The sequence below is a fragment of the Megalops cyprinoides genome, chromosome 1, assembly GCF_013368585.1.
Source record: "Megalops cyprinoides isolate fMegCyp1 chromosome 1, fMegCyp1.pri, whole genome shotgun sequence".
NCBI lineage: Eukaryota > Metazoa > Chordata > Actinopteri > Elopiformes > Megalopidae > Megalops > Megalops cyprinoides.
In genome coordinates, this window is record NC_050583.1 from 38,859,999 (window position 1) to 38,881,556 (window position 21,558).

Genomic DNA, 21,558 nt, shown 5'->3' on the forward strand with positions numbered 1-21,558 from the left:
ACCTGATTATATCTGAAGTTTGCCTCCACATCATCTGTTTAACAGCATTTCTGTAAATATTACATACTTACCATAACAGGAATTGTGATATTGCAGTTCAAAAACCAAGTTTTTTTTCCCACATTGAGTTTGTAATAAACAAATTGCTTTTGATTAGCTTGCCTTCTGTTATATTTTCAAAATTTCATATAATGAAATTTTGAGGAAAGGTGGGTTTGCTTCGTTTGGGGTGTGATTACCTGTGCACATTTCCATTATCGGGGGATTCTGCAAATATGCATCAAGAGCAGCCATTATACACATACTGTGCACAAGAAGGATCAGCCACAAACCATGGATTAAGGAACAAACCAAACCAAAGACAATTTTTACAATTATATATTTATTTAAAACCAGTAAAGTTACTCCTTTTCCAATTAAAAACAAACAAAAAACTTAGTTTCTCCTGTAGAGCAGTGTAAAATATTTCAGAATCATTTACACTAATCTGTTCTTAGAAGCAAAGTAACATGATAAAAGATCGTAAGTATTAAAATCCAAAGTCTCGATGAGATTGGGAAGTCTGTAACACTGTACAAGATATTTGCCAACATAAAACTTTACAAGCCTTGAAAAAATGTTTCAGGAAAAGGGAGAAAAATACAGTTTTTTTAAAAAATATGATGGCATGCTACAGTTTCACTTTTTTTAAAATAGAGAATCATTCAGTAGTATTTTGATGAAAGCTCTAGTAACTACAAATACAATAGAATATAGTCAGATCTTTTTTTTTTCATTATTAGCTGAGAGGATCATACACTTCAGTTTTCACAGTGCAGAACAAAAACAGTTGACATTGGGAGAGGCTTTATTACAGAAAAACTGCTAACCTCCTGAATTTACACTGACGTACGAATTTCAATCAGTGGGTTCGCCAGTCTTGATCGGATTCACAACACTAATTGCACAGTAACAAGATGCTCTCTCAATTTAAGTCCAGCACAGTGATTGTCCATATACTGACTAAAACACTGTCCCATTTAAAAAAAAGTCGACACTAATTATGTAGAGGACTTAAGTATTCTAATTCTTGTACCTCTAAGTCTAATTTGAAAGGCTTCAAAATGTCTGACTCCAAACAAAAGAGTAAAACTCCCCTTCCTCTTTGTACCTTAACATGTTCTGGAGGCAATCTTGAGTGCCTGTTCAGGAAAGACGACAATGGGGCTGAATACGAGCCACAGTCTGAATCCCACCCGACACAACTGTGCGATTTGAGCGCTGAGGGACACACAGTGACAAAAACCGCTTCTACTTGAAGGGTTCCAGGTTGCCAGTGAGGGCGGAGTCCATGAGGTCATCATCCTCAGTGCGCAGGTAGGCGGGGCTGGGGCGGCTGGGGCGGTCCGGCCCCAGCATGGAAAGCGAGGGGTCTGGGGCAGAAATGGGTGAGCGAGACCAGCTGTCAGCTTTCATGGTGTGCAACGAGGGGGTGCAGGACGAGGAGGACTTCTTTTTCTCCTTGTCGCGCTCCCGGTCTCTGTCCCGGTCCCTCTCCCGCTCCCTCTCTTTCTGCTTCTTCTTCTCCTTTTTGTGCTTCTTGTGCTTCTCCCCTGAGCTGACTGGCGCAGAGCTCATGTACTCGTGAGGGGCCTGCAGTGGCCGCAGGGCCTGGTCGTCGTCCGAGCTGGGGCTGTTCTGGTGGGACTTCTCGGCCACCGAGCTGCTGCCGGATTCGCTTTCGCTGTCAGGGTTGAGGGGCGTGTACCCCGGGGAGCGGCTGTGGCTGGGGGAGGAGCGATCATGCTTGGGCGTGGACCCGCTGAACAAGGGTGAGGCTTTGAGGCCGGACAGCTGCGAGCGCATGGCGTCACCCGACCCGTCCCCTGGCTTCTGGAGGGTCACCTTTGCCTTGATACTGGGGGAACCCCCGTCTGGCTTGCTGATGATGATCTTGGCCACCCCTGTGCTGCCCACACCCCCGCTCTTGGAATCCAGTGGCTTCTTGTCTCCCGAGCCACCCCCTGACACAGACACCTTGGATTTCCCTTCTTTCTCCACTTTTTCCCGTTTGCTCAGGTACTCCCCGCCCTGGGATGACATTCCATGCTTTGAGGACTGGGGTACAATGTTGGGGGGAACTCCGGCACCTCCAGTTCCTCCTCCTCCACCGGCACCACAACCTCCTTCTCCGCCGTCTTCACCCCCTACTCCTCCAACTCCAGCACCTTTCAGCTTGTCAATGACGGCCGTCAGTGATGGCTTTTTGTTGCGACTAGGTGACTTGCCCTTGACATTGGGGTTGTTCCCACCCCCTCCACCTCCCCCACCTGAACTGCCACCGTATTGTGACTGGGAACCTGCAGAGAAGGACAAGGAACCGGAAGAAGAAGAGGAACTGGAAGATGAGGAGGATGAGGAAGATGAGCCGGACGAAGAACCACCACCCAGCTGCTTCTGGGACCCCATGCCACCCCCCGAAGATGATTTGGACCCTCCAGAGCTTCCACCTCCAGAGCCCATTGGGGATTTTGCCTTGGAAGACGGGGGGGTGCCGGGAACCTGGGTCTGCTGCAGCTTCATGGGAGAGGAGAGCTTGTCGGAACCACCAGAGCGTGAGTGAGAGGGCGAAATATTAGGCTTGATGTTTGGGTTGATGAGGGATGCAGGAGGCTTGCCTCCCTGAGGCTTCATCTTGCTCCCACTTCCCCCTCCGCTACTTCCACTTCCTGCCCCTGACAGTCCATGCTTGGTGATAGGGGAGGACCCCGGCTTACCGACACCAAGCCCCTGCGAGGAGCTCTTTGACTGGGAGCTCCCTCCTCCTCCCCCTCCCCCACTATTTGGCTTTGAGCTGCTGCCCTGACTCATGGAGCCCTCGGATTTAGCCTTCATCTTGCCTGAGGAGGAAGAGGAGGAGTGGGAATGGTGGCTTTTGCTTCCCCCACTGCTCCCTGTGCCCCCTGTACTTCCTCCTGCTGAGCTGCTGGAGGTGTATCCCCCGTGGGAGGAGGTCTTGCCACCTGTCAGTGTTCCTTTTGGGATCTGGATGGTGATTTTGGGAATGGGTGGTGTGGCACCCCCAGGGGGTGTCTGTGACCGGCCAGAGCTGCCAGGAGATTTGGATCCTCCCCCACCCATGGAGCCTCCTGAGCCTGCGGTCCCGCTGGGCGGAGTGTAAGGCCGACCCCCCGAGCTGTGAGACGGAGACTTGCCATCCGGATCCAGCTTCTTACGCTTGGGTGGCTTGTCTTTGGGCTTGCCCTCACTGGAGGGGGTACGGCTACGTTTGGCCTGCTTTCCATCAGAGGAACTCCCTCCTGCCATTCCCAGCCCGGAGCTGGCCCCGCCGCCATTCTCCTCCTTCCCCCGCATCATCTGCTGCTGCTGCTTAGCCTTGGAGTCAGCGCTTTTAAAGTCGCCCCCCACCCCTCCCATGCTCATCACGAGAGGACTCTGCCCTCCCCCTGAATGGGAGGAGTGGGGGTCTCCCAGGTCGGGGGCCGGGCCCAGCAGCGGCTTGCCCCCTCCGCCGCTGCCCCCAAAAACCATTCCTATGTCAAAAGGGTCCTTGAGTGAGGAGTCCGGGGTGCTGCGGCCGTGTGGGGTGGGGTTCTGGGGAGTCCCTGTTGGGGTGTTCTGCTGGCTGCTCCCGCCAAAGCCCTTTACAAGATCCAGGTCGTCGTTAGGGCTGGAGGGGCTGTCATCAAAGTAAGCGGTAGGGAAGCCCGGCCCAACCAGAAGGTCGGGGTTAAAATCCACAGTGTCTGGGAAGAAGTTGGTGGAGGAGGAATCACTGGTCGGCGTGGCCGCGGTGGCAGGCTCGCCGATCAGGTCTGCCGGATCAGCAAAGGGGTTCTCATTGCTGCCAGCGTTGAACAGGTCAGCCTCGAAGACGGCGCTGCCCTGGCCCGAGCTGGAAGAGTCTCGTGGCGGGGTGCCTAGGGGTCCCCCTTCGTCCCCTCCCATGTGGTGCTGGCTGTGGCTGCTGCTGCCGCCCCCCTTGACCGGCTGCTCTGGGAGGTCAGACAGAATCTCGTTGATGTCGGCCCCCATGCTGTCGGAGCTGGAGAGCCTCACCATGCGGGTCAGGCTGGAGCCTGGGGGCTGCGGCTGGGTCTGCGACTGGGGGTGGGGCTGGGGGTGGTACGGCACCCCGGGGCCGGCTGGCGGCGTCCCGCACTGGCTGGGCGCCGGGGTGATGCTGGGCGGGGTGTCCAGCCCATCCCCCGGGAGGTTGACGTCGAAGATGTTGTGGGAGGCGTCCGTGTCCATGGAGAAGAGCTCGCGGTGAAAGTCGTCCTCAGTGGGGTGGTGGGGATGGTGGTGCTGTGGAGGCTGCTGCGGAGGCTGCTGCATGGCTCCACCCGGCTGCTGCTTCAGCCCCATCCCTCCGCCCACCACGCCACCCTTCTCCGTGCCTCGCGGGCGCTTCTTCTTGCCCTTGCTGCCGCCTCCGGTGCTGCTGCCGCCGAGGGTGTCTGTGCGGGGCGACCCGGAGGACGAGTTTTGCCTCTCCAGGGGGCTGGAGGTGTAGAGGGTGCTGAAGTCCTGGGAAGGGTTGTCTTTTAGCAGGTTCATCAGCATGGGGTGGTTCTTGGTGTTGCTGGCAGGGGATGAGGTGGGTGGCGGGGTCTGGTGGGGCTGCGACCCAGAAGACGGGGCCTGGGGGGTTGGGCTGGAGCCCACACTGCCTGTGATCTGCAGGAGGCTGGTCAGGATGGGGTTCTGGGTCACTTTGCTGAAGTCATCCGAGTGGCTCTGTTGCTGCTGCTGCTGCTGCTGCTGCTGCTGCTGCATTTGCTGCTGCTGCCCCCCGCCTCCCATCTGCCCCATGCCCTCCCCTCCTGACCCTGCACCCCGGGTCATAAACAGCGAGGGCATCGTGCCACTGAACGAGCCCCCTCCCCCGGCGCTGCCCCCGCTGCCGCCCCCACCCGTGGGCGTATTGCCCCCTGCAGGCCCAGGAAGGCCCATGGGGTTGCCCCCGCTACCCCCTGTGCCCATGCCGTAACCAGGGCTACCAGCAGGGGGCAGGTTCTTCTTTACCATGTCCTCCACAGTCTCAGCGATCAGGGACAGGGCCGGGGTGTCGGCCTGGATGGTCTCTGCTTTGCGGCGGATGGCTCGCATGGTCACGGGGATGGACATGCACCTGTGGAGGGGGGAGAGGAAGCGTGAGAGAACACATCATAAGGGAAGAGTGCGAGGGAGCACACTTCAGGGGCACAGTGTCAGAGAACACACAACTGACAGCCAGGTGGGGCTGCCTTCTCTGTGAGGTCTACTTCCAAACCTGCCCAACCTAGGCTGCACACAGGTGTCACCAAACTGAGTAAAGACAGAAGTGACAGGCACGACTAATTAGCTGCCTAATGAAAAAAAGGTGAGAAGACGCACACGGCGGAAGCCGCACCTCTGGACCACCTTGGTGATGAAGTCGTCTGTGCAGATGAGGGCATCGGACAAGCCCTTGTACAGCTTACAAGACACCTGCCTTGAGTCTAGCACCTCCATTACCACTAGAGAGAAAGAAAGGAAGGGAATTGGAGAAAGAGACAGGAACAGTAGAAGAAAAAATCAGAATGAAGTAAAGGTGGGATGAGGGGAGAAAAAAGCAATGCATCTTGAATCAACTCAAGTAAATCATCTTAAAGCCACCCTGTGTCCTGAAGTGAATTCCTTTCACTGATGTGAGACCTCGTGAATCATGACAACGTGAGTGTGCACGAGGCCATTTGATGCGTTGTGAAAGGGTGTGTTAATGAGCGTGTTGATTATATGTTAATGCAAAGGGAGATCCTCACCACAAACCAGGGACTCATTGACTGGGTGCTGGAAGGACACACTGAAACTGGAGTCGGTCAGAGGACACACCTCAAACTGCAGGAGTCCGGGTGTGTCTGAAGGGAGAAAATCCATTCACTCATTAAGTTCTTATTCATTCATCCAATTGACACACATCAAATAGAAAATGCCTGGGAGGTGCTCAAGGACTAGACAGACAGGTCATTCAATCATTCATTCCCCATGATGGCAAAGTGCATAAAATTATAAGGTAAGGTAATTATATGATCTTGCGCAACAAATCAACTTCTTCTATTTTTTTCAATTTCCAAAGCTGCAATTGTTATATTTGAGATTACTGAACAAAGTTATGAATTTACGTAAAATATGTGACCATTGGTACTTGTGTTGGTACCAAAAGGAACGGTGTCATCATATCTGTGGCATAGAATCAGCAGTCATGCTCACACAGACGCTGAGCGTGACAGGAGGGAGCTGGGGATACAGGGGGGACACGCACCGTCCTTGATGAGGGTGCGTTTGACGCAGCTCCCGATGAGGGTGTTGTAGGCGGCCTGGTGCCGGATGACGTCCAGCAGCGCGGGCACCTGCGCTGGGTGTCGAAAGGGGATCTTGGATACCAGCGCCCCCTGTAGGCAACGTCCATCCTGCACGGGTGCGTCACGATTCAGGAAGTAACAGTGCTGCTGGCCAGGCAGAGACTGGTGGGAGAAGAAAGGAATGAGACAGAGGGAGCTGGCAAAAGAGACACAATCCATACACAAAGGTGGGGTCAATGTTATACTGATGTCAGCTTCAAGACTACGGTTGAGATAGGCCGATGCTGTTAATAATTTACGTGTTAGTTATTATGGTTTGGTTGCTGTATATCACTCACAGCACTAGATTAAATAACTGTTTTTTCTGTTTGTAATAAACTCATATCCACACTTCAGTCACCTGATAACAGCAGTCTACAAACACTCCATTTATTTACATTTATAACGGTTAGCAAGAGTTAAAATTCACATTGGACTACCGCACTCTCTCTGCACACGGACATCCAGTCTGGTTAGAGTGAATGAAGGTTATAAGCATGTTGCTATGCGGTGCGTTCCAAGATGCAACATAGTGCTGTCTGTGACAGAAACCTAGAAACAGTTACCAGGGAGCGACAGACACAGAGAGGTGAACTGGAGACACTCACTGCATAGAAGCGCATAGCATGAGTGTGTGGGGGCAGGGCACCTCCCCCTTCCTCCTGCAGCTGGCTCTGTACGATGAGCTCATAGAGGGGCGCCAGCGTGGGGGCGGTCTCAAACACAGGGATACCTGATAGGAGGAGAGTGTGAGTGACAACACATGCATGCACCGGCTCTTCAACTACACTTACACGCAAACCACTCTGACTAACTGCATGACCACAAACAATCGGTCCGCATACACACAGCCACGCCAGCTCCCCCTCTCACCCGTAGCATTGCCCATTCTCTGTATGAAGGACAGGGAGAAGGGAGTGGGCCGGTTCATCTTGAGGAAGAAACACGCTGGCAGGTCGACGCAGTTGGAATTGGTCACAGAGGAGAAGGAGGGAGTCCTGTAAACAACAGACAGGGAGAAAGCAACATTACTGACCGCCTCAACAGACACAATTTATTCAGTCCTGATTACTGTGTGCACCTTATCTGAGACCCATCTATAGAGAGCTGGGAACAACAGCAGCATCCGCTGTCTACGTGCCCCAGGCCTTTTCTGACTCACACACAAATGGTCCACACCCTAAATCCTCAGTGCATTTTTCAGGCTGGATGACAATCCCCAAGAAAAAGAGGAATTCACCATTAGGTAAACCTTCGAAACATATGACCACATCAAATCAACTTGAAACGTATTGATTGTAATTTCATTTGGAAGTCAAAACACAAATTTCTCCAGTAATTATGTGACAGGTGGGAAAATAAACGTTACTGTTCTTTACACTGAGCATATACAATGCGCCCTTCCATCTACGTAAAGCTGTCTCGTGTAAGATATTTTGAGATGATCTGTTAACCTCAACTTCCTGCTTGAAAAACGCAGGTGTTACACCCTAAGTGCCACATGTCACTCTCTTTTAATGCCCTCAGCTAACTTGCACATTGAGATTCACAGATTCTATGGCACAGTCACTCAGACTGTCTGATGTGAAGCAGACGTATTCAATAATCTGCTGTTTGATCTTTGTGAAGTAGCATGTCTTTGCAATCTTTGTTCTGAAAGACTATTAAACACTGTACCTTCCTCTCATTTTTGTTCATCTGTCTCTTTTCAACACATCACAAATGGAAAGACCTAATTCAACTTAAGACAGCGCTCAGTTCAAATAAAGGACAGCACAGACAGCGTGTTCTCAGAGACACAACACTGCTGTGGGCTCCCTGTGGTGTTACGACATGGTCTGGCCCCTAGAGGAAGTACACACTGTTCTCTTACCCCTTGTTGTCCACTGGGTGGGAGCCTGTGATCAGCGGCGCAATAGGGAGCTTGTAGACAGAGGAGGTGCCCTCCACTGTCACTGACACACTGACCCCCAAAGAGCGAGGAACTGCAGACGAAACAGGGGAAAACAAAAACCACTCCATTTGTTGGCTTGAAACAAGTGTATCTTTCTCAATAAGCAGGTACAGTCCCTCCTAGACTGACCGGTTGAGTCAGTGAAGTTCAGCAGCGCGCCTGTCCCCTCCTCAAACACATCATATGGTGAGACGTAGCACTGCAGGGACACTAGGTGACCTGTAGGAGACAGAAGAATCACACAGAATCAGGCATGAGCACACCTTCTTTACAACAATCAAGTTACATATAAGCAACTTAATATTGGTGATAGTAAATGTAACTTTAAACATATATATATATTTTTTTACAAACACGTGTAATATAACCACTTCTTTAGCTATAGAGATTTTATATTAAGTGTTAACATAGTCTGTCCACAGGCTAGGTGTGAGGGTGCAGCCCACTTTGTTTGTGGAGACAGGTCTGAGGTGCCTTCATATCAAAGTGTGTTTGGCGCCAAAGAATTATATTAAGTGTGTGTTGGGTGGTTTTGATTAAGGTCATGAGGGCATATCTGGTACCACGTGTGTCTCCTGTTAAATTATGCGTTCAGTGATTTGATCTAGGGTCTGTTAGTGCTCAGTGTCCAGTATGTGTGATGTGTTCACATTTATTGTATTAGCGTGCTTGATTTCAGATGGTTACATACAGTTTGTCACATGTATGTTTTCTTCAAGTTTATATATGTTTACTTAACACAGATTGTTTACATCATTTCTTGCGTTGGTGTACTCTAGGCATGGGTTGTGTTTAAATGCAGATATGCAAGTGGAAGTACGTTTATTGCGGATAGTGAAGGCATGTTTAACAGCATGTGGTGTGGGGTTTGTGTACCTCCACTCCGAGCGGTAAGCAGACCCACGCTCCCATGCAGAATTGTCTCTACTGTGTTGGCATTGGTGGCCAACCTGGAACACACACACCACTACACAATGAGGACACAAAACAAACTAGACTAACAAAAATGAGGGATAAGCATTATTGACTCATCTCATATTCTAATCTATATTACACACAGTGTACAACATTTTAAGAAACATTCTATGAACAATATGATATTTGAGTAATCAAACTCTTCCCCACCTCCCCCCATCAATCAATGAAACTCTTCTTTATAGGTGAATAATGACCCATTGCACCAATGTTGCATAACTTCAGGAAATTCAGTAATTTCAAATTTCAGGGAAGCTAATAGCAATAAATAACATTGTCTTATGCAAAGTTCTGGCTCTTCTTTATGGATATTGCTAAGAAAAAAAATTGATTTTCTAAATAAACAAAATTCCAAATACCAATCTAAGACACAGATTCATAATCCCAGGATCAAATATTTTACATAGACGTAGACAACAGACACAGCAACAGAGACACACTGAGACAGACAGACAGAAAACTCGAAAAACTGAGAAAAACGATTATTGTTGACAATAAGTTAAATAAATGATTGCAAGCCCACCTGAACATGTGCATCATCTTGGTGAGGTCCATTTCCAAAGACTGGAGAGCCAGATACATCTTTGTTTTTAGCTTGCTGAAGAAAGTGAGGGATGGAGAGAAAGAGATTAAAGTCTGAATAACACAGAACACTGTATGTAAAACAAAGCTATAGTACAACTGCGAAAAAGCAATAAGCACAAGCATTAAATGAAGTCGTCATATGAACACAGTGGATTAAGTACCATTCTTAATTGCACCACAATATATTGCTCCAGTCAGCACAACACCTATGTCAAGTCATCATAACACATAAAGGAATTCTGACAAAATTAAACCCCCCCTCCCCAGATCTTTTCCATCCCAAAGTTTGTTTGTCCTCAACATTCTTTTCTGACAATGAAGATATAATTTCCTTTAATGAAGACATAATGTAAGTATTACAAGTGGGTGTGATCTTATTTCCAAATTGTGACATGTTAAAGCAAAGAGGATTTTGATAATGTAAGCCCCAGGGGTGTGACACAAAGAAAATGTATTTATACTGTAAAAATCTCATTATGCCATCCAGAGTCAGACTGCTCTCTGTGCTCATCTTCCTGGATTTGGACAGGAAAGGAGTAAATTAAGAATGACCCTTATTCTTGCCAAAAGAGAATAATTGCATATGAGACTGATCTGAGATCAGCATTTCTCAGGGAACCTGGGAGTGAAGCAGCTTGTCTGGAATGAAACTAAGAAGGCCTCTATATTGTCATGCATGCTGTCACAAAAACTCTAGATACAGGAGGACAGTGGAAATGTTACAGCGGGACTCACTTGTCTCCAGGAAGCTTGTACAAGTTGACCAATCCTTTGAGGTGTTTGGAGAACTCCTCAAAGTTTTTTTCTCTGTGAAGACACAGAGAAACCTTTAGCAAACCTGATGCAAACATCAATTTCAAGGCAGTCAAATAGAAGATACAGGAGACCAAAGAATTCCAACTGCATCAACAATAGGACAGCAAACAATATTTTCATCAGTCCTTACCTCAGATGTTGGACCAGCTCTGGACAGCTCTGGCACATCAGAGAAAGAGAGTTAGCACAATGAGTGAAAAGACATTAAACACAAATAAAACTCTAGAGCCTAAAGACATGAAATCAACCAATAGGATTAATCCCCACTCTCCCTTTTGGTGTTCACTGCTCCACTGCTGGGACAGGGACTACACTGAGCTCTGCTGTACTTGATTTATCTCAGTCTCTTGGAAATTTCCACTACATTCTCACTTTGTGCATGCACTCTATTCCTTTGTTCTACCCTCTCCCTCCTCTTTTTCTGTACTTACCGCAGGGTTTTCCCCATGATGCGCCACCTTGACATCCACTAGCTGCCCCCCTGCGTCCAGTTGCACCTCCACATAGAACATGTCAGAGGTGATGTAGCACTCGGTCCCAGACGGGCTGAGATGGGACCCTAGCCTATTAAAGAGAGAGGGGGCAATGGGACCGTAATTACTCTAACTGTTACAATGGCTCAGAGTTTAATGAGAGAAGGACTCAGGGGGGCAAGAGGAGAGGTGGAGGTGCTGGTGGAGACAGAGTGAAGGAACAGGTGAGGGGCCAGCGGGGCGGAGCGTACCCATTCTGTCGAGCAATGGACTCCAGGCGATCCGTCATGGAGGGCAGTGAAGACACTGTGACAAAGAGGAGGAGGGGTGAGACCAAGTAGACATCCACAGACACAAAAGAGCACCAAAACCCCAAACTCAAACAAGGGTGATTTGCATAGTTTTGGGAGGAGTGAGGGCAGAGCAAACTCTACACAGAAAACATTTCCTTGTTTCGATTATAAGCTCACATATAAAAGTGGCTTTTCCACATTCCCCAATACTCCCACCCCTCTCCCCACATCCCTTACCCTTCAGTGCTCTCTGCAGAGTCTCCAGACAGGTGAGCAGGAGCTGGTGTCCGGCAGCATTTATCACTCCACGCTTCTCCTACAGAAAAGGAGAAAGCAGAACTCATTCAGCACGTCCCACACTTCCCTTGGCCTTCCACTCTCCCACATTATGCGACCGCACGGAAGATTCTCCCTGCTCCTCCCTCTTACCATGGCCTGCCGCACCACCTTGCTTGTCTCCTGCCATGGCCGAGAAGCGTTGTGCTTGGCGTGCAGTCTCTCAAGCAGGGCGTTCACTCGACTCTGCTTCTCCGCCTCTGGGGAGAGTTAGAGTAAATTACCGCCTTTGCCACACACAAGTGTCCCACACAACCTCACATACACCTGACAAAATGCATGTGCACAAGATTTTTTTTATTTCCACATGCAGCATATATGATAACCAGAACCTTAACTAGACACTGACAAATCAAAAAGAGCCATTCCAATCGTACAACTAAAAATGGAAGCAAATTTTAATCGTGCACCACGTCAGTTATGACACAACTGTAAACAAATACTTTCTGTGGATCTGGAATTTGATCAATAATTATAAAATGCAGTTTTATTGCAACCGTTATGATGAGGCAGAAAAAGAAGAAATTAGTGGTAATGTGACACAAAACCAACTGTTCTGGAATGCAACCAGTCTGTTCTATCTACTCAACGTAAACAAATCGGTCTAGTTAGCGAGATCTAGTTAGTCAAAGAGTTTATGTTTTACAAAACAAAGAAAAAAACATACTCAGCGGATTAGTAGCTCGAAATAGCGTCAGCTAACTGATAACAACGTTACACGCAGCACTTTTATTTTGCACTCCACAGTAATTCTGACTAGCCAGTTAACTCTCGACTATAGCCACCTAGCAAGTAATGTCATTGTAGTAGTTAGCTAGCTGTAGCTCTCACTATTGACACCATACAGACCACATAATTGTGCAGTTGGATAACCTGCTTGGTTCCGATTGCACAGATTTTACACATACCCGTCCCTTCTTCTATTTTTACTCGATCTCCAGTCGCCGAGGCGCCCCCAGTCTGTGCCCCAAGAGTAAGCTCTCTTGCCGGACTGTTGCTTTGCATTGAAACCCCCTGTACCGCCGCCATCTTCCCGATCTTCCGTCGCCTCGGAAAGAGCTTCCGAGACGGCAGGGCGCTGCAGGGAAGGGGGCGGGTGACATGTGTGACGATTATTCGTCGATTGGTTCAGAAGATGAGACGTAATAAAATGGCGACTAGAGACGACATCCTCATCAACAACAGTCAGTTAATGTAAACCAAACAGATTTGGGAAACTTGAGTAATGTGGTGTGAATCGGGCTTTCTACTTTGTGTAATAACTACGGATAACTTACGATATTTTGGATAGTAAATGTAATTACAGTAATGGATCGGCAAGTCTATTGATAAAATGGTTTCTAGGGTGCCGAGACTAGAGAATAAATACCCATTGGTTGTCTTGTCTTGAAATTTCCTTTCCTGTTTTTGAAACCTGGCTCCCAATCATCTACGCCCTCTTTGGGTTGCGAGTAATAATGCATTGCGCCAACAGGAGAACAAGCCATAAATCTGATTTGGGGTTGAAGGGAGATTTATACCGTACAGATTGCAGAATGATGCTTTGTTCTCACCTGGGTTGTTAGCGAGCACTCAGATTGCAGTATAGGCCGCAAAGTTTTTCGGAAAAAGCTGAAGCTAATCCAGGGTGAGTATTTATGGGGTGACAGTTTGCACAAAAACTACAAGGGTATTATGGATATTAATTGGGGTCAATGGAATTATTAACCTTTCCTTTAGATATGGTTTGTGGTAATCTGGATTCTGTCTGCTGGAGAAAGGAAATGTCACTTCACACCCATCGTATTTTTATTTTGTCAAGGACTGGATCTTAACCAGAAATGTGGTGAGCAATTGGAAACATACCCTCCTGTGAGATCTTATTGCATTGAAGTGCCCTAATTTTTCATGAGTTGACTGGGATTCTGCTGACATGGTGGTCATTATTCTCATATAATATTGGACTTTTAGCAGTTGCATCATAATGATTCTTTTTGCCATAAAAATGCACATTAAAGTGTAGTTAATATGAATTAATGGTATAAGTAAATCAGTAAATAGTGCAGATGTTTTGATGAAATCATTGGCTATGAATTAAATTGTATTAAGATGTCCTTTAGTATTCTATGATTGGGTAGATACAAAAATGAGAACAATATATTCTCTATAACAGACAAATTTGTCATCATGGTTGTGGTCATCGAATGGAAGGTAATTTTGGTCCTTGAAAATGTGCACCTCACAAGAGGAGGAGGTGGAGTTTCAGATTGCAAAGCAATGCATTCACCCCGTAGGTCTTTGACTTGCACTATAAATGTTCTATATGCTACAAATAAGCAGGGTGTACTTGCATTGATTAGTCATTGCTTGATGATATAAAAGTGTCTCCCTGCTCAAGAGTGATATTCCAAAGGGAATCATTCAGACAGACCTTTATTTATATAAGCAACAGGAGACCAAAGAATGCCAACCTTTTATTTATTTTATTTTTATTTAACCTTTATTTTACCAAAGTAATAATATTTTAACAAGATATGATCCCATTGAAATTAAGAATATCTTCTACAAGGGATTTCATGACCAAAACAGCAGTAAAACAGGTACACAGTTAACAGTGGACAATATGTCAAATCAGTATAATAGTATCAGTATATTGGTAATAGTATATTAAAAATAACATAGATCATTGTATAAATCTGAAACCCAATCAAAGCAAAAGCAAACAGTAACCAAATCTTCCTTCTGGAAATCTCCCCTCAGCCCCCTGCCCAGACAACCTCATATACCATCATCATGAGATCTTCGTCTTCCTGTAGTTTTAGTCCTCCATCCTCATCCTGTCACCCCTATCAACAATTCTTCCCCTCAGTGATCTCCAATGACAGGGAAGTGCCTGTCACAAAGGTTTTCTAAAATTTCCACTCAGCATGTTTAATGTCAGAAGGGAAATGAGCTTAGTTTAATATTCAAAGGGATATGACCTCGCTAGATTTAGCATCTGAGGTCATACCTTATTCATAAAATATTGCTATTATGAAGCACATCTAGTAGTGTCTGGCATTGGTTGGATTAGGAAGCACTATGCTGCTTTGCTGTGATTTCTTCTCCTTTGCCAATCAGTGTTGTCTAAACCAACTGAAAAACTGGAGAACTTTCAGAGGTGGTTTCTTAAAGCGTTGAGTGAAATCCAAGGCGAAAGAGCGGGCGACACCCGGAGTGTCTCCATGGCCCTCTTTTCCACATGGTGTCCTTCTTTTCAATCATGCAGTATGACTGAGTGGTGGGTGGGACACATCCAAAGCAGCCACTCCTCCTCCTCCTGCTTTCTGTTTGGCACCAGCCTGGAAACACAGCTTACTTGGCAGGAAGTTGCAGAGGCTGCTGTCCAATGCCCCTCTCCTGTGCCACACTTGCGCCCCGCCACAGTCAAACCAGAGCCAGCTTTTTTTCCTCTACCCCTGTTACCCTCAGAGTCCTCTGCTCCCTGCTCTCCATCCAGAGCTGTCCAAACTGCTCACTTGTGCCCTACATCTAGCTCCGCCCTCCCCATGCCTTCAGTGCACTGAACATGACCTGATGAGGCTAGTGGGCTCAGGTCTGTAGTAGTTCCCCCTAGGATCACGTCTGTAGGTGTAACGGGTGGTCTCTTGCTGCGTTGTGTATTAGATTTAATGTGATGTTACGTGGGACGGCGAGCGAGCGAGTTTCGAACCGAGGTTCTTACTGCTCGCTGCCAACCCCTTAAAGCCAGCGTCGTTGCCAGTTGAGCTAAAGGCAAATTGCCGTTAGCCTGTCGGCGACAACGCTACTTAACCATGTCTCAGAGGGGGTGACGTAGCCGCTGCAACCACTCGGCTACCTGCTACCCGCTACCTAAGGCTTTACGCAGGACTCACACGAGCTACTTCAGCTCCGCTACACTCACCCCCCTTTGACCTCCTCTGACTCCTCAGCGACCACTGGCGGCCAAGCTGTGCTTTAGCCAGTGATCCGAGTCACGGCACCAATATAACGGGTGGTCTCTTGCTGCGTTGTGTATTAGATTTAATGTGATGTTACGTGGGACGGCGAGCGAGCGAGTTTCGAACCGAGGTTCTTACTGCTCGCTGCCAACCCCTTAAAGCCAGCGTCGTTGCCAGTTGAGCTAAAGGTAAATTGCCGTTAGCCTGTCGGCGACAACGCTACTTAACCATGTCTCAGAGGGGGTGACGTAGCCGCTGCAACCACTCGGCTACCTGCTACCCGCTACCTAAGGCTTTACGCAGGACTCACACGAGCTACTTCAGCTCCGCTACATAGGCTTACACAGCAGCTGATGCTTTAGGACCATAATGTGCTCCAACCACCCATTCAGAACCATGTCTATGCACCATATCCTGGAAAGTCACATAATGAGAACAGGGGACAACTTCTGCCTTTCTCTCCATTACCCTTTCCTCCCTCTTACTACCTCCCTCTCTTGTGCTAACTCTCCCTTTCTTCTGCTGCTGATCCCTCATTCTCCCCTGCAGGGGGCTGATTGAACTGGGGCACTTTAATGAGGCACCCCTCACTACCTCATGCAGTGTAGGTATGAATACATTGGTACAGAAAGTGTCTTTCTGTAGTCAACACTGATAGATGTCTGAAGTCAATGCACGAACACACAGATGCTGACACACAGGGAAACGTGAAACAAATGTAGGCTTACATATAGACACGTTTCTTCTCACAGACATATTTGCTGTTCCAGTTAAGACCAAATGTTATACCTCGCTTGCTCGTTATACCAAATGTTATACCTCATCTCTGTGTGTACATGGTTTGTGAATTTTTTGTCAGTTTTATGTCTTTCATGGTGTAAGAATGACTATATCCAGGTGTATTCAAGAACAACTGCACAAAGCCATTTTTCAAGGCCAATCAGGAGCTGCTTTGGCTGTAGCTCATCAATTGCACCACTCTCCTTTAGGGGATGATAATCTGCTATGTCCTCTCCATCGCTTAGTTGCTGACAGCATCGAAATTAGATGACCAAGGATGTGCCCATGTGAAAAGTCCCAAATAACCAACCACACAATGTGTTCATCTGAGCCACATCTCACTATATAATAGGGAAAGAAAAACATGCTTTTCATCACACATTACCCAGAGCAACTTCCAAATAAGTGCATCACAATGCAAGGGTAGTTATCACACATACACACACTTCTCAACAGTAGGGCAGCTTTGAGCTAAGGCTGTGTAATGTATGGACATCGAATACTGCAGGTATTAGACACTGGGAAGGGGAAAGGCCCAAGAGTGGGGGGTCAGCTTCTTGTAATGTCAGAAATGCTCACCCTCAGTCCAGTTCACATTTTCACCCCCACAAAGACTTGTAAATGTGGTCCATTAAGAGGCAGAATACTACCAGGATATCCCCCATCCCTTTTCTTTGTTGACTGCACACAGCAAACACTACTGGACATTCTGCTACCAGTTGCTGCTTACCAAAGAAAACTAAAAAGGATACTACATGGGGCGGCAGTGTAGCATAGTGGTTAAGGAGCAGGACTCGTAACCGAAAGGTTGCCAGTTCGATCCCCGCTGGGACACTGCTGCTGTACCCTTGGGCAAGGTACTTTACCCACAGTTGCCTCAGTAAATATCCAGCTGTATAAATGGATGACATTGTAAAGAACTGTAACCTATGTAAGTTGCTTTGGATAAAAGCTTCTGCTAAATGAATAAATGTAAATGTACATCAAATCCTATGAAAAAAAGGAAATGTAGAAGTTTCTGCTTTGAAAAATCTGGGAAGGTAGAATCAGTACCGGTGAACATACAGATGTTTTGAACATATGCATTTTTTCTTTATTTCAGGTCAGGGAATTGTGGTTTTGGGAATTCTGAGGAGGCCTTGCCAATTTGAAAAAAGCATCCACCAGGTGGCGCTTAGGGCCACATTATGAATCATGAAACGATGTGCAGGCGCATTTGTCTTTTATGTTGCACAAAACTCTTGCTGGCAAATCAATAAATTACAGCACAGATCTGCTCATCCTCTGAAATAGCCCAAGTGAAACACGTCGGCTCTGTTTAAGATGTTGGCTTCATCTCTCTCTGCGTTTGTCCTCCGCGGCTCAGCCCATGTTCTCTCTGTTGCTGGGAGACACGGCTCTGCTCTGTCTCGTTCACCATCCCGTGAGTGTGGTAGCAACAGATCTGCCCAGGGGTCCTCCAGCATAGAGGGCTTGTAAAGCTGAGAGACTTTTGACTCAGACTGCCATCTTCTCCTGTGATACTCCATGGACTGTGATGGCGGATATGGGCGCTTCTGGGGTAACAGAACACAGGAAGTGGAAATAGTGATCCAAACAAATATGTAAACATAAATGTGTAAAGCAGCAGTGTGGTGTAGTGGTACAGAGCAGGGCTCGTAACTGAAAGACCGCTGGTTCAACACATGCCGTGTTCCTACAGAATTTAGACTCCACCAATGGTCACCTACAGTCTGGCACAGCCAAATGGCTTTGCTGATTCTTTCCTGTATTTTATACTTGGCACTTAGAAGTTTAAAATACTGCTTTCTTTTCTGGTGGTAAGATGAATAAACTCATACCAAATATTTGCCTTAGAAAAGCTGTTCAGTTTTTTGTGTGGTCATTGTTACTTGGGTTGATTTTGATGTCAATCATCAAACAGCGGTAGCAACATCTTAGCGTTTTCATACTCTGAAAGGTTACAAAGTAATCAAGGGCGACTTTTTAAGTTTTTTAAGTTACTAAATAAGTAGGCCTACAGTTCAAAAACAGTAATACTGAAATACGACTGATAAGCAAGTAAATAGACTCAAAGACTAGGGTAAAAGCAGGGTAAAATCTGACCGACAAACATAATTTCTTGGATACAACAATACACTTCCACAGAGTATTCACAGTTGTTTTAATATGAACCATTTCTTACTATATAGCGAGACGAATGGCGCCGGGTGTTCAGTGCGCCGTGGAATCCTCTCTCGGGGCTGGGTGACCATTCTGGGGAGCGCATGACTTGTCCTGATGGATTTAACGAGCTGCGACGGGGACTCCGAAAATCTCTACACCCACCCCGAAAAAACGTGGGGCTTGGTGTAATGTTTCGATTGACAGGGCTAGAGTGCCACTTGGGCGACGACAGGAGCCAGGACGTTCCATCTTGCGTTCCGTACTTCCACTCGGTCTTGGAGTGCTGGGAGAGCTCTCTCTCCGGATGAGTGCCGCAGGGCATATCGCAATAGCGTGCTCTTGCCACTAACGGAGATTGTCTGCGCATTTATGCTGTAGAATTTGCCTATTTTGATAGAACATATAATCCGACAGATGCATCTACTTTTAACAATTTTTGAAGATTTTTATTACGAGGTAATAGACCGACCATATCTCCAAGGAGAACGTAACGGTTGCAAACGCATATCATGGACATTTTATTTTTTAAAAAACAAAACATATATATATATAACATTAACGATAAATTAATGTACATATAGTGTGTATAATTGCATTTTTCTTACCTCTTTTTGAAAGGATAATTTCTCCAAAATCTTCTGGACCTCTGTGGGTAAAATGTAGGTTCGTTGAAGTCGCCACGAAGTTGGCTATTTGTGCTGAACTCGGTTATTCAAATTTCAACTCTCTGATAGGGTCTGCAAACAATGTTTACCGGATAAGAATCTAAAGTAAGGTGTGGACTTCCATGTGGGCTGCCATTCACACGTCTGTGCTCGATACAGGGTGTGGCCACTGATGGAAATTACCTTGACAAAAGAATGTCTGGGAATGGCGAAAGTATCTCAGGCACATTTGCTCCATCTATTGTTTCACCTAAAATGTGATTAATTCTAGAATAGAGAAGATCACCTGGATTGTAGAGAATAGAACAATTGAGGTCTTTCCATTAGACGTAAGAATCGACTCTCGAGGGTGGACGTGTAAAAACAGACCAACAAGCTCAATTTTGAAAACCTGGATTTCCTAAACTCTGTTTGCCTGTAACGATTTACTTTTCAGTAAGGATGCAGTCGAATTCGTGCCTATGCCCGTGCTCTCACGCACGAACCCTACACTGTGAAGTTTGTGCGGTTAATGTGTAGGCTATAATACAAATTAAAACAAACAGTACTTTGAATTTTAATTGTCAATGTTGTTGACAAGCACTAACTGAACAATTAAATTAAATCACGGCAAAGAGTTTGTTGTAAGGCACAGTGTGTGCCAGAGCATCCAAGGTCCTTCCCCGCCTGTATTCAATTTTCGTTTTTATTTATATAACAATCACTTCTGAAAAAAACTTCTGCCAATTGCAAAACAAAACGATTATACATTGTAGTGACGAATTGATATCGCAAGGGGGAGACAGCGGCACGCAAATCTGCAGTTGATCGTTGCTTCTTGTTTTTTTTTTTTTTTTTAGTGTAAGTGTAACGGTCATTTCAAAGCAATTGCTCAAACTCAGTCGAGTCGCTGGCCCGTTAATCAGGCAGGCCCATATCTGTGATTAGATTCAACAGATCACCAGATCACACAATGCAATGCCGTCATTTCGTAATTAATAAAAAAAAAGTTTGGTCTCGGGCCGTTTGGATCTGAACTTTTGTGATTAAATTACATGCATTTACATTACAAGAGTGTCTTCTAAATGCATGTAAAATGTACATAATGTGATTCCTTTGTATAAAAAAGCAAAGCAGTTTAGGTGTCATTGAAACCGAACCCCGTCAAGTCCCCTTGGAACTGTTTGAAAGAGAACCAACTGGTCCACTGGAGCATGACTCGGTAATAGTGTTTCAGCTGCCTGCGTCATTTTCCTTTCAAAAAGGACGGTTTTTTTGGTGTTCTTTTTAGTGTCCAACTTCTGCAGCAGGTAAACAGCAGGCGAAGCGAACTGACCTAATCTGAAAAGGAGCAGTGTGAATTAGAACTTTGGTCCACATGCAGCTTCAAGCGGACAAAGACTTTAATTTTGCTTTATTTGGATAGGTTAACGCATTCAAAGATTTTCTGAAAACAATAAAGTTAGTTTCAGAGTGCACGCGATGCAAATCCATCGCAAGTTAACGTGGTGAGTAAGCACATCAGGGTAAAGAACAACGCTGAAATGAACCAGACAGACAGAGTTTTTCAGTTCAGTACGCCTACACCAGATGTGGGTGTTAGGACGTTATGGTGAGATCAGAAAAGTGGCGAAGGACTTAAAACAGATACCTGTTATACTATTCTATTCATACTATATATTTTATGCTATTCATTTTAGTGGGAACCAGTCAGACTAATTTACCGGTACGTGCTTCGACAATGTCACAGATAGGCATAGGCAATCTTTTGTGAACGATGGTTTTAATGAAACACCGGATTTTTATTTTGAAATAACAAAATCAAACATTCGTATGAAAACCTGTTTGTAGGGCTATATGTAAACTCACAACACAACTACAGCATGAATCATTTCTTGTTCATTTTCCAAGTGTGTATTAACAGTGCTTTCAAAGAATCCTGAAAACAACCAATTAAACGCTCGGTTTGTGCCTCATGCACGTGCAACTATTTAAAAGGCCTGCAGGCAAATAATGCATGAAAACAATCCCCTTTAAACCAGTGCAAACAAGGAGGACATCCGTTCGAACAATTCATTCAATTCCATAAACATTTTGCAAATGAATGTCATGGATAAATGTACGAGTGAGATATTTCATATTTTATCATATTTTTTGATATCATGTAGACCTTATTTTTACATACATCTGCTTTGGGCATAACCTTGTATGACTTTTCTTTTTTGCAGAG

The 21,558-nt window shown here is 46.3% G+C and overlaps 1 protein-coding gene across 1 annotated transcript; it reads right to left on the reverse strand.

Annotated features, from left to right (window-relative positions):
- Nucleotides 1–670: 670 nt before the first annotated feature.
- On the reverse strand, nt 671–12,845 carry med1 (mediator complex subunit 1). Its single transcript, XM_036540794.1, has 17 exons — nt 12,706–12,845; nt 11,891–11,997; nt 11,699–11,777; nt 11,420–11,474; nt 11,127–11,259; nt 10,826–10,854; nt 10,615–10,686; nt 9,818–9,892; nt 9,196–9,269; nt 8,449–8,538; nt 8,239–8,350; nt 7,239–7,363; nt 6,974–7,098; nt 6,287–6,488; nt 5,787–5,882; nt 5,396–5,501; nt 671–5,134 (listed from the first exon to the last, which is right to left on the reverse strand). The coding sequence occupies exons 1-17, from the start codon at nt 12,824–12,826 to the stop codon at nt 1,291–1,293; spliced, it is 5,445 nt and encodes a 1,814-aa protein (XP_036396687.1). The 5' UTR covers nt 12,827–12,845; the 3' UTR covers nt 671–1,290.
- Nucleotides 12,846–21,558: the final 8,713 nt, after the last annotated feature.

Excerpts from the sequence above, each read along its gene's own strand:
- med1 (XM_036540794.1), bottom strand. The coding sequence starts at position 12,826 with ATGGCGGCGGTACAGGGGGTTTCAATGCAAAGCAACAGTCCGGCAAGA. Across the intron at positions 8,351-8,448 it reads GAACTTCACTGACTCAACCG|TTCCTCGCTCTTTGGGGGTC; the intron begins GTCAGTCTAGGA and ends TTTCGTCTGCAG. Across the intron at positions 5,502-5,786 it reads CAATGAGTCCCTGGTTTGTG|TGGTAATGGAGGTGCTAGAC; the intron begins GTGAGGATCTCC and ends CTTTCTCTCTAG.